This window comes from Emiliania huxleyi (assembly GCF_000372725.1).
Source record: "Emiliania huxleyi CCMP1516 unplaced genomic scaffold EMIHUscaffold_3, whole genome shotgun sequence".
In the NCBI taxonomy this organism is placed as follows: Eukaryota; Haptophyta; order Isochrysidales; family Noelaerhabdaceae; genus Emiliania; species Emiliania huxleyi.
Window position 1 is genome coordinate 1461565 of NW_005199770.1, and position 11983 is coordinate 1473547.

General features: G+C 67.1%; 4 protein-coding genes across 4 annotated transcripts; 2 read left to right on the forward strand and 2 right to left on the reverse strand.

The window, feature by feature from the left end:
* Positions 1-1916: 1916 nt before the first annotated feature.
* Positions 1917-3279, reverse strand: EMIHUDRAFT_432114 (hypothetical protein). Its single transcript, XM_005775357.1, has 3 exons — positions 2615-3279; positions 2443-2493; positions 1917-2366 (listed from the first exon to the last, which is right to left on the reverse strand). Exons 1-3 carry the CDS (start codon positions 3257-3259, stop codon positions 1983-1985), a joined length of 1080 nt encoding a protein of 359 aa, XP_005775414.1. The 5' UTR covers positions 3260-3279; the 3' UTR covers positions 1917-1982.
* A 651-nt stretch (positions 3280-3930) lies between these two features.
* On the reverse strand, positions 3931-6354 carry EMIHUDRAFT_95586 (hypothetical protein; the record flags this gene model as incomplete). Its single annotated transcript, XM_005775358.1, has 8 exons — positions 3931-4140; positions 4257-4367; positions 4437-4661; positions 4907-5160; positions 5200-5500; positions 5845-5907; positions 5978-6023; positions 6098-6354. The coding sequence occupies 8 exons, from the start codon at positions 6352-6354 to the stop codon at positions 3931-3933; spliced, it is 1467 nt and encodes a 488-aa protein (XP_005775415.1).
* Positions 6355-6961: 607 nt separating this feature from the next.
* Positions 6962-7677, forward strand: EMIHUDRAFT_61273 (iron-sulfur cluster assembly accessory protein, HesB/YadR/YfhF; the record flags this gene model as incomplete). The annotated part of the gene is made up of 3 exons (XM_005775359.1): positions 6962-7293; positions 7369-7435; positions 7525-7677. The coding sequence occupies 3 exons, from the start codon at positions 6962-6964 to the stop codon at positions 7675-7677; spliced, it is 552 nt and encodes a 183-aa protein (XP_005775416.1).
* Positions 7678-10887: 3210 nt separating this feature from the next.
* On the forward strand, positions 10888-11539 carry EMIHUDRAFT_432117 (hypothetical protein; the record flags this gene model as incomplete). The annotated part of the gene is made up of 1 exon (XM_005775360.1): positions 10888-11539. A coding segment is annotated over exon 1 (438 nt), but the record flags the coding sequence as incomplete, so codon positions are not given.
* Positions 11540-11983: the final 444 nt, after the last annotated feature.

The window sequence follows — 11983 nt, forward strand, 5'->3', positions numbered from 1 at the left end:
TACCTGCAGCTGTGAATAGGCGCCTGCGAGAGGGTCGCGGAGGGGCGAGCTGTAGAAAGCGTCTCTTCATACCTGCAGCTGTGAATAGGCGCCTGCGAGAGGGTCGCGGAGGGGCGAGCCAGCTCTCTACGTGCGCGACGAGGAGGAGGAGGAGGGGGAGGAGGAGGGCGAGGAGGAGGAGGAGGAGGAGGAGGGGGGGGAGGAGGAGGGCGAGGAGGAGGAGGAGGAGGAGGCAGGGGAGGAGGCAGAGGAGGAGGCAGACGAGGAGGAGGAGGGCGAGGAGGAGGGCGGGGGCGAGGAGGGCGAGGAGGAGGGCGAGGAGGAGGGCGAGGAGGAGGGGGAGGAGGAGGGCGAGGAGGAGGGCGAGGAGGAGGGCGAGGAGGAGGGGGAGGAGGAGGGCGAGGAGGAGGGCGAGGAGGAGGGCGAGGGGGAGGGCGAGGGGGAGGAGGAGGGGGAGGGCGAGGGGGAGGGCGAGGGGGAGGGCGAGGGCGAAGAGGCGGAGGAGGAAGCGCGACGAAGCAAGCAACAGCGCCTCGACGCCTCCTCGAGGGCAGAGAGCTCATTCTTCCCCGTCTCCTCCGTCGCCAAGCTCGGCCAGGCGCTCCTCGACCTCGCGGAGAGGCCGAGGGTGTGAACAGCGTCTCTTCACAACCTGCAGCTGTGAACAGGCGCTCCTCGACCTCGCGGAGCGGCCGAGGGGCGCGGCGGCTGCCGGCGCCGGCAAGGCTCGGTCCGCCGCCCCCGCCCCCGCTCCCGCCGTGCCTGTGGCCACTGCGTGGCCGTGGGATCGGCCGCCGAAGCGAAAGGCGCCCACCCCGAGAATGCGGAGCTCGTGAGAGAGTCGTCGTCGGTGACGACCAAGACGACCGCCTCGAGTCCTGCATTTGCGATCTAGAAAGCCGTATCTACTATCTTTTTCCAGTGCATCTCAATCTCCGCGGCGTCGAGGAGGCTGCCACAGTGCGTCCCGAGAGGCCCCCCGCCGAAAGCGTAAGCGAAACGCGACACGGCCAACGCCGTATTTACTTTATACCTGTGCCGGCCTCGCCCTCCTCGGGAGACTCATGAGTCGATGTCGTGCGTGGCCCGATCATAGACTAACAATTCGATAGATTATCGATAGCCGGTGTACGTGTGGCGGCTAGCGGTTTCCACAGCGGAGACCACCTCTAGCCCCTCACGAGTCCGCCTGCATCATTGCTGGCGGCGCATCACTAATGGGCTCCCTGCGATGGGCAATAAAGGAGAGTGCGACATTCCACACAAAGTCGCACGAGGCCACGCAGCGGACTCGGTACGCGGCCGGCACCATGCTGAAGATGACAAACTGGGCCGGTAGCCAGAAGCTCAGGCAGGAGGCAACGCTCATCGCCCAGTTGCGGCGCAGCCCGTCCGCCATCTCGGCGCTGCTCTCGCCGCGCAGGGCGCCCGTTCCGAGGTAGAAGGCTGGCAGGTAGAGGAAGGGCACGTGCACGAAGTTGTCGCACAGCGTGGCGACGGCGCCAGAGACGTTCGGGCTCGGGCTGCGGAAGAGCGATGCGGCGATGCGCGGGTAGAGGGAGTAAAGAGGCGTGCAGACTCCTCCGATGTAGAGCCCCGTGAAGGTCGAGAAGGCGAACGAGCGCCTCCAGTCGTAGCTCGGCGCCGCCTCGTCTGGAGGCAACACGGCGAGTCCACTCTCGAGCCGCTGGCAGACAAAGTCAGCGGAGCCGCCGGCGACGCCGGCGAAGCTGATGTCGCGAGCTAGGCTTCGTAGCCGCGACGCTCTCAGCATGCTGATCGTCGTGCGTCTGGTCGTTGGCTGCTGGTATGTCGTAGTCTGCGGCCAGGATGGCGGGAGCAGGAACACGCAGTGCTTTCCCCCCTGAAAAAGAAATAATTGTTCCGACGTCACCTTACCCCATCCCTCCCTTGGTGCAGTGTGCTCGTTCAAGCAGCGCCTATGAGGGAAATAACGGCAAAAGATACCAGGTACACGTATATCAGAACCCCCGCGCCACCCTCGCGTACTCGGCCTTGTACTCCTCCGACCAGCGCGAGAGCGGCGCGCGGCGGAAGACGAGGTCGTCCATCGCCCACTGCATCCGCCCGTCGTCCATCGCGCGCGTCGTCTCGCCGTCGGCGCAGATGACGTAGAAGGGCGTGCCGGCGGCGATGGCGCCAAAGAGCTCGTCAATCACCTGGTCGGGCTGCCACGCGCCGCGCTCCCTCCACTTTTCCGCCGCGTACGCGCGATCGACGACGCCATTGTACTCGCGCTCGTCCTTGGCGCGGTCGGGCTTAAAGGCGGCGCCCTCGACCCACTTGTCGCCGCGCGTGCGGATCATGGTGTTGACGCAGCCCGGCACGAGCAGGAAGGCGTTCACCTGCTCGCCGCGACAATGCTGAAGAGGCGCCGCGCACAGGCGCGGGTCCAGGCACAGGAGCAGAGGAGGCGTTCACCCGGCAGCCGTCCGTTGAGCGGAGCTGGTGCTGGAGCGCCTCGGTCAGCACCTGCGCAGGGGCGACTCGGGACTACGACGCGACGAAGGGCCCCGTACTCTGCCACCACTCATCGCCTCGACTCTCCGTCCCCCGCCCCACACCACCACACCCACCCTCGCCACCACCGCACCTTGACGCCCGCCTTGGAGACGTTGTACGCCGTGTCACCCGGCGGCATCGTGATGCCCTGCTTCGACCCGGTGTTGACGATGACAGACGGCTCGGCCTGCTCCACCATGCTCGGCGCGAAGGCGAGGCCGCCGTGGTAGACGCCCAGCAGGTTCGTGTCCAGGATCACCTTCCAGCGGTCGGGGTGCTCATAAGGGCCGCACCGGTTGTTGGACTGCATCGCCGCGTTGTTCATCAGCAGGTGGACGGCGCCAAACGCGGCGTACGCGGCGTCGCGTGCCGCGCGCACGTCCGCCTCGACGCGGCAGTCGCACCTTTGCACCACGACCGACCCCTTCGGCGCGCCGGCGGCCTCGCATTCGGCCTGCACTGAGGTGGCGTCCGGCACATCGATGTCGGCGAGCATCACCTTCATGCCCAGCGCGACGCAGCGCAGCGCTGCGCATCGGCCGATGCCGGAGCCGGAGCCAATGATGACGGCCACCTTGCCGGTCGCGAGCACGCCAGCCGTGTCGACTGGCGCATGCTGGCGCAGCGCACCGCGAGGCGGAGAGTTCGGGCGCAGCAGCCGCAGGACGCACACAGACGCCGCGGCACCGAGGGCAGCGCCGACGAGGGCGCTGCGTGCGTCCATATACATGCACATGCTGTTGGTCGACAGGAGCGGGCAGAAAGCAAGCTGGAGGCGGAGAGGGCGGCGGAGCTATTATTCCCCCCCACCCCCACTTTCCCCACCACCACCACCACCACCACCACAGAGTCGGAGGCTGTGCCCCCCCCCCCCCCCCCCCCCTCCAAGACCGCCAGGTACTGAGTTTCTTTTGTCGCAACATTCTTTTCTTTTCTTTGTGTTGGTAGCGAAGATTGGTGTGACGCGTCCAGTCCACGCAGGCGTGTTTTCTGACCGCCGACCGTGAGTTGTCCCTGGTGTGACTATTTATTTTCAGGACGTCCTCAGCCTCCACTGGCATAACCACATTTGTCCTATACGCTCAAACTATACGAGAGAGGACTCCCTGTTGTGCCTGCTGCCCACTCTCCGTGTCGCGATGCGCTCCCCCCACTCCCGTCCCCTGATCGATTCGCGACGTCTAATTAACCGCTTCCCTCTCCTTTTCCTTTCCACAAAATGCGCACCAGTGCACACTCAGGACACACGGACACGCCACACGGGTGCATGTAAGGTCGATACATGTTCATGTACACAACAGTACGGATAACCTCTCTCCTTCTCCCATCCCTGAGACGGTTTACAACAGGGGCTCCGTGCGTCCCTCGGGCTCGGCCGGACACGGTCCCAGGACCCAGCTCGAGATGTTAGCTCTCTTTGCGGAGCCTCGCGGGCTCGCTCGAGCTTGCGATCGCGGTACCTCCCGGACACTCTGGTGCCTCGAACGGCGCCCCCGACGGCGGGAGCAGCGTCGGCTTGCGGGATCCGGGAAGCCAGCGCGCGAGCTCCGGCCGGCAGCTTCCCACGCAGAGCCTTGCCGAACGCGCGACGCAGGCGCCGCACGTCCGGTTGAGCGCCTGCAGCACCGAGATAGCCCGAGATCAGCCGAGATCTTCGATATCAGCCGGGATTGCCCGAGATCAGCCGAGAGTGCCCGAGGCGGCCCGAACGCCCGGTGGTGCGCCTGCAGCACCCTCGGGTTCGCGTCGAGCTGTCGCTGGCGCCGGCTGCTGCGCCAGAAGCCGTGCGCCTCCCACACCCGCTTGCGGAACGCGGGCCAGCAGGTCTCGCCTGCCCACCACGCCTAATTGAGTATTAGTTCATACTCATGGTAGTTGGTAATTAACCAGCACGTCCCGCCCGCCCACCACACCTTGCTGCGCGACGCGTGCGAGCCGCGCTCGTGCAGCACAAACGCGTCCGGCGCCACCTCCATCCGCACCCTCCTCGCCGCGAGCTCGTAGTGCAGCGAGAGGCGGTTCTTGCCGTAGCCGACAAACGACTCGTCGTACGGAGGCAGCACCGAGCGGTGCACGAGCAAGTACGGCTCGCACATGTACGTATAGGGCGAGGCGAAGGGCTCGGTGGCACCGCGCCACTGCTCGAGCCGGTCACAAGCGTGAGAGGCCTGCGCCTGCTCTTCAAAGATCTCGAGTGATCTCGGGCGGCCTCGGGCGATCTCGGGTGATCTCTAGTGGACTCTAGTGAACTCGGTTGACCTCGGTTGAACTCGGTTGAACTCGGGTGAACTCGGGTGAACTCGGGTGAACTCGGGTGAACTCTGGCGCGCTGAGGTCATCTCGGGTGATGATCTCGGGTGATCTGCGCCTGCTTCTCAAAGACTCCGGCGCCGCTGCGGTCGAGCCGGTCGAGCAGCTCGCCCTTGCTGCGGATGACTTCCCCCTCGGCTGCCTCAAAGGCGGGCAGCACGTAGCTTAGCCCCGTGTCTGCGCGCACAGCGCGCGCGTACCGGTCGAGCGTGCGCGCGACGTCGCCGCAGCAGAACGAGAAGTCGACGTCGAGCACCAGCGCAACATCCGCGGCGCCGCACGCGTCGAGGGCAACGTTGCGCAGCAGGTTGGTGGGGAAGAGGTCGCCTATTCAGTCAACAACCCGCCGAGGTGACCTGAGATGACCCGAGATTCCGCAGCAGGTTGGCGGGGGAAAGAGGTCGCCGAACAGCCCGCCGCGGCCTCTTCGCACGTACGGCCTCGCTCCTGACGGCCGGTTCGGCACGAGGGAGAGCGCGATGCGCCCGGGCGAGGCCGGCAGTGACCCTCCCGGCGCCGCGAGCGCTCGCAGGCCGAGGGCGGCGTCGCGCGTGAAGTTGTGGCTCAGAAAGGCCACCGAGAGCAGGCCGGGCCACGACGTGGCCAGCCGGTGCAGTGCGCCCACACGGTCCGCCGTAGCCGCAACCGCGACACAGATGCCGCCCCCCTGCCGATCGGCCGCCTCCCCCGGCGCGCCACCTCCTCCTCCCGGTGTCTCAGTGGCCGGCGCGGGGCTAGACCCATTCCGCAGCAGCAGCAGCGCCGCGTCGACGATCGAGCGATCGCGCAGCTGCCGCGTGGCAAAGTGGTTCGCATTGATGCGGCAGACGGCGGCCAGCATCTCGTCCCACCTCGAGCAATTAATCTCGAGTGATCGAGTGATCTCGAGTGATCTCGGGCCATCTAGGGTCATCTCGGGAGATCTCGGGAGATCTCGTCCCACCTCCGCCGAGGCGGCAGCCAGCGCAGCAGCGTGGCCGCGTCGTCGGCGGCCGCCTCCGGGACGACGACCGCGGCGCCGCTCCAGTCGACGAGAGGCTCGAGGGGCAGGCTCAGCCCGTCCGCCAGCACGACCTACATGAAGGGACAGAGAAGCTTCAGAGACGGCTCCGGTGTGCTGCCGTGCCGAGCCTGCCAGCGCGACCGGGATCGCACACGCGCCAACCGCCTCGGAGAAGCGGTAGTTCCACCTACTTCCCTCGAGCCGTCTCTGAGTCTTCGCTGATCCCTCCTGCCCCCGCCCCTCGAGGAGCCCTGGTTCCACCGGTTGTCCCCGCGAGGCACCAGCACGAAGGTCGAGTTCATGCTCCGCCGGTACCGCTCGCGCACGCTCGCGCTGTACTTGATGCGGCCTCCGTGCGCGCTGTCGGGTGTCCCGAGCTCGTCCGAGCAGACGAAGCTCACACGGAACGAGTCGTTGCCGCGCTGCCCGTGGAGGCTGGCGTTGAGGCGAGGCCGGACAAGGCTGCGGCAGCCGTGTTGCCTCGCCCACGAAGCGGCGGGCGGCGCACACTTGCCCATGTAGCTGAGGGTGTAGCGGCGCGCCGCGTGCGCCGGTGGCAGCGCGGGCCCCTCGTAAAAGTGGCGTGGCGCCTGCGCCACGCCGCGAAGGGCTTGCCGCCGGTCGTCGAGGCACGAGCGGTGGTCGAGGAGGTCGGGTGAGTTCCAGAGGATGTCTGCGCGGTGGAAGGCGGCCTCCCAGGCCGGAGGGCAAACGCCGCTCCGGCCGCAGTCGATCCCGTGCCCCCACTGCCAGGAGCCGACCAGGTACGGGCACTGCGGCGGGCGTGGCCACCGCACCAGGCGGAGCAGCTGAGAGCCGTTCACGTCCTTGCGGAAGCTGCGCACGCCCTCGTGGTAAATCTGGAGGAAGCCGTGGCGCAGCCGGCAAATCCGGCCGTCGGTGCCGGCCGGGCTGTGCGAGCCGGGCGGGCAGGGAGGGCAGGAGGACGGCGGCGGCGGCGGCGGCAGTGGCAGCGGTTTCGCGCCGGAGGCGTGGGGGGGGTTGTCTTAACGAGGTCGGCGGGCGACCGGCGGGCGGAAACACTCGAGAAAAGTGAATTCTTTTGCCTTGCGTGTTGGGCGGTCTGCCGAGCTGCGCGCGCCTCCAACAGTGTTATCTCCTGTGATGAGACTAATTTTGCTGGTCCTGTTCGCCTCGCTGCGCGCGGCGTCCTCGTACCTCGCGCCTCCGCCGGCCGCCCTCACGCGCACGCGCCTCGCCGTCGTCAGCAGTGGAGGAGCGGAAACCGCATTGCCGGTTCGCGCTCGCGCGTTGCTGTGCGCGAGGCCGACCCTGCTGCGCGCTTGCCCTCGGCTGGACGGCGGCGCGGCGCAGGATTCCATAATTTCCTTCTCCGAGCGTGCGCTCACGCAGATTCAGGAGCTGCGCGAGAAGTCGGGGAAGGAGCGGGCGTGCTTGCGGATGGGCGTGCGTGCGGGCGGCTGCAGCGGGATGTCGTGCGCTCCGCCCCCGGCCCGCGTGCGGCGCGGCGCAAGTCTCCGCGCCCCCACCGCCGCCCTCTCCCCCTGCAGATACGTCATGGATTTCATGGAGGAGGGCGAGATAGACGAGAAGGATACCACCATCGACTACGAGCAGGTTTGCCGCCACCGCGCGCGGGGCCTCTGAGTCGAAGTCTCCGTCCGCGCGCCACTCCTCCCACGCCGCCGCGCCCCTCGCGTGTGCAGGGCACGATCCGCTGCGTGATCGACCCAAAGTCTCTCATGTTTCTGTACGGGCTGCAGCTCGACTACAGCGACGAGCTCATCGGCGGCGGCTTCTCGTTTGCGAACCCGAACGCGGAGGAGACGTGCGGCTGCGGGAAGAGCTTCGGCGTGTAGCCGCGCGGAGAGTGACGGCAAGGAGGGACGACGAAGATGGGGAGCGGGAAGGGATCGAGTGTGAGTCGCCCACCGTGTACCGAAAGCGTGGGTTTTGCGTGTTGCTTGGGGCAGGGAAATCTTTCCTCCTCCGCCTGGCGCTGCGCGATTATCGCGAAGACTGATCGAAGAAGAAATTCCGCTGTGGCACCTAAACGGCACTCTGCGCTGCACCTCCGCCGGGCTAGCCGTCGCCATCTTGTTCGCGGCTCCGTCAGGCCGTCTTGTGCGCACAAAATCGGCACTCTGCGGTGACATATGTCAGCAGCATGCCTCCTCTTCTCCGGCCTCGCATTGCTCCACCCTGCCCTTCGCTCTGAGCCCTCTCGCTCTCGGCATGCCACCATGACCGTCGTGGGCGCAGAGATGCCACCACCACTCAGCGAGTGGGGCTGCGACGCTGCGCTGTGGAAGAGGCTGCCGCTCGGCGCCTGCCGTGACCTGACGCGGTTCGCGGGCTCTGGAGAGGAGGAGCTGGCGCGCCGGAGGCTCGCAACCATGCGTGAGATCCTCGAAATAGCTAAAGAGCCGAGTGGAACCTGGCAGAAGGAGACGTGGGACGAGGCTGTCGCAACATGGGAGGCGGCCAAGGCGGCGGAGGAGGCAGCGGCGGCGGCGGCGGCAAAGGAGGCAAAGAAAGCGGCGGCAAAGGCGGCAAGGGAGGCAGCAGCTGCGGCGGATCAGGCAGCGGCTGCGGCGGCGGAGGAGGCGGCCGCGAAGAAGACGGCGCAGGAGGAGGAGGCGCTTAAAGGCGGCCGAGGCAGTCGCGGCGGCTGCCGGTGCGAAGCCGGCGACGGAGTTTGTGATGCCGTGCAAGACGCTCCCGGCGGGCTGCAACGGCGACGTCGACGCGCTCACTCCCGACATGCTGAAGTCCCTCTCGCCGTCCGAGCTCGGCGCGGTGATCTGCGCCCTCGAGGATAAAATCTTCCGCTCGCCTCCATTCGAGAAGCCAAACGAGGCGGCGCGGCGGCGCAACCTGGCCATCGCGCTGTTTGCGACCGAGCAGTGGCCAAAGGTGGCGTACCCTAAGATTCTCACCCCTCCTCCCCTGTTCTACGCAGGGCTCTCTCTCTGGCGTTGCGCCTCACGCGCGGCATCCTCTGCCACAGGTGCTGCCGAACGGACGGGTCGTCCTGACCAGCTGCCGGGGGAAGGACGCGCTGATGCACTACGTCATGGGCCGGTCAAAAGAGCACTGCATGACGGGCTACCTCGCGGCGAAGGCGCCTCTCTCCTCCTCTCGCGTGCGCCTTCCAAGCGGCGCCCTGACAGACCTCCTCCCCTCTCCGCCGCGCCTCCTCCCTTGCGCAGGAGGTGATCAAGCACTACGAGCAGGCGGTCAAGCTGCGGCCCGACTATCTCCCCATAGCCATACCTCCCCATACCTCCCCATATCTCCCCATATCTCCCCCTATCTCCCCATATCTCCGCATCTCTGGAGGCAGGCGGTCAAGCTGCAGCCTGACTACCCCGCGGCAGCCGAGGGGCTCGCGCGGGCGAGAGCCGTCGACCTCGACCAACTCTGCGAGGCGGGTGGCTCGCTGCCGGCGCCGACGCATGCGCCCGTGCCGGCTGAGGCGCCCGCCGCCGCTGCCACCGCGACGGCTGCCGCACCCCCCGCTACTGGCGCCGCGCAGGCCGAGGCTGCACCCGACCTGCCGGAGCGAGTGGCGCCGTCCGGCTTCGAGTGGGGCGGCACGTTCTGAGGCGCGCGGAAGGCGCGAACTAGAACCGGGACGAGGTTCGCTTCAAAGGTCGAGACCTCGACAAGAGGTCCGGATGCGCCGCGGCTCGACGAGCTTGTCTCGACCGAGTGTTCCGTGCGCGGTCCTCGGGCTAGGCCTTCGCGGTCTGGTGTACCTGTGTTGGTGCCAGAAAGAAAGAAAAAGAGAGAGCACAAACGAGGGATGGGGGAGGAGGACAGGGTCCCCACCTGCACGAGCATGCGAGTTCACGCCACAGCCTGCGTGTGGAAATTCCACTTCGTCGACTTTTGGTGCCATTCCCGAGTTGTGGTGCCGCAGCCGCCGACCGACACTCCACAAAGGGAGCCGACAGTCGCGTCGACAGCGGCGTGCTCTCGGAAGCACTATCATGGTCCTGCTCGCGGCCAGGTCGGCCCTGTCAATGTCTGCTCCATTAGCCGAGCTCTCCGAGCGGCAGCTATTCCAGGAGTGCCTCGACAGCAATCTCGGTGCCGCCACCCAGCCTTGCCACTCTCTCGAGCCTCTGTTCGCCACGTTCCCGCACACTATTGCTCACCCGCTAGCCTCTGCGCCCAGAGCGGATCGCCTCCTGCCTCTCCCTCCAGCCCAGCGAGTACAGCGCCTGCCTCTCCGAGCGCGTGCGAGGCTTCACGGCGCCGCCGGAGAGCGCTCTCTCCTGGTGCTCCGTCTCTATCCGTGAGGAGGTCGAGCCGGAGGAGGTCGCCTTCACGCTGCGGGCGTGGAACGCGCCGCTCACTGGCCTGCCTCGCCCCTGAGACGGCTATATGAGGACACGAGCAGCCGAGGCCGCGGAGCTGGAACCATAGGTGTGCCTCATTTCTGGGTGGAGCTCGGCCTCTCACGAGACCTGATCCGGCTCCGGTTCGACTACCCGCCCCGCGCCGACGCTGCGGACGCGCCCTCAATCTGCCAGATGTCCGAGCACTTGCAGGAGGGCCTGGTGGGCATCGGACTGATGAGAGGACGCGCACGCTGTGAACGGCGTCTCTTCACACCCTCTGCGGTGCGCAGGTCGGCACCGGACTCAGCGAGGAGCAGTACACGCGACTGGGCCAGCGGTGGTGGCTGGAGGCGGCGGAGAGGTACTACTACACGCTCGCGGCAGGGAGTTCGTGGACCTTTCCGAGACCTTTCCTGGACCTTTCCTAGGTACTACACGCTCGCGGCGAGGGAGTTCGTGGAGGAGGTGCGAGAGCTCGACGGCGCTTTGCCAGTCGAGCCTCCTGCCGACAGCAGCAACGCCGTGGCCATTGGATTCAGCGGGCCGCTGCTGCTGGACGTGTCCTTTGCTCGCAGCAGAGACAACATGCGGACTGCAGCGGCGGCTTGCAGGGAGGCGGTGCGGCGCTGGCTTGGGTGGAAGCGGGTGGCCATGGACCGAACAGCGCGGCAGGGGCAGCGCGACCCTGCGGACACGAGCGGCACTGTCGGCTGGTGCCGCGTGGCGGGGGCGAGGCGGAGATCTCGCCGAGATTGCGCCGAGATTGCGCCGAGATTGCGTGCTGGCCGAGCTCTGGCCGCGCAGCGGGGAGGGATGAGACTAGGCACCGCTCCTTCCTCCCGCTACGCCGTCGCTGGGAGGGCGGCCGCGAGCATCTCTTCACACCTCGGGCGTGAGCAGGTCGCACGGCGCAACCGTCGCCGGCTACGCCTATGACTCGCGCTTGCGTGCCGCTGTCTACGCAGACGCCGTCGAGGCGCTCGAGCGGCGTGTCTGCAGAGGCGTCATGTCGCGCAACATCGCCGCTGGGAGGCAGATCCACCCGAGCGTCGGCGGCCCGTCGGCGCTCGTCTCGCTCATGCGGATCGGGCGGGAGGGGCGGGATCTCCTCGCCGAGGCGGGCCCGGCGGACGAGGTCAACGCGTGGACGGAGGAAAGGGTCTTCGCGAGCACAGACACGGGCGCGCCGACGCCTGCTCGGGGGAGGGGAGCAGGAGCGAGGCCGAGTGCGCCGCCGCCGAGCTGGCTGGTCGACCCTCCGGAGCGGGTGGAGCGAGGCTGCTGAAAGGGTGCACATGGCATGCACACCCTCCCCGCTGCATCATGTGGTGTATGGACGACCGACAACCCTTTTGAAAATATTGCTTGGCCGCGCTGCCGTGTTTTCGCGCGCGCTCGAGAATGCCTCGCCTCGGGCTAGCCCTCGCGCCCTCGTTACGGCCAGCAGGAGCAGCGGCTTGCGCGAGGCCGAGGATCTCCGAGGGCTGAGGCGCGGTTTCTTTCTCTTGGCAGATCGGGTTCTGCTCTCGAGTGTCGTGCCTCGTCGCAATCGCCCCTGGGCCCTTTCCAGCTAAACATCTGCGTTGGTGACCCATCTGCGATTGGCATCTCAACCAACCACTGCTTTGAAGGATCGCCTGTCACCGGTCCGGCATTTGCCCAGCCGAGGTGTTTCCAGTTCCGAGGTACTTGCGTCGTGTGAAGAGAGGGAAACGGGCCTTCTGAACCTCCCCCGAACTCATAGTACCCGCCCATTCGCACTGACCGGGCGGACCACACTTGTTGCTTGTCGCCGGTGTGGAAGATCTTTCCAGCG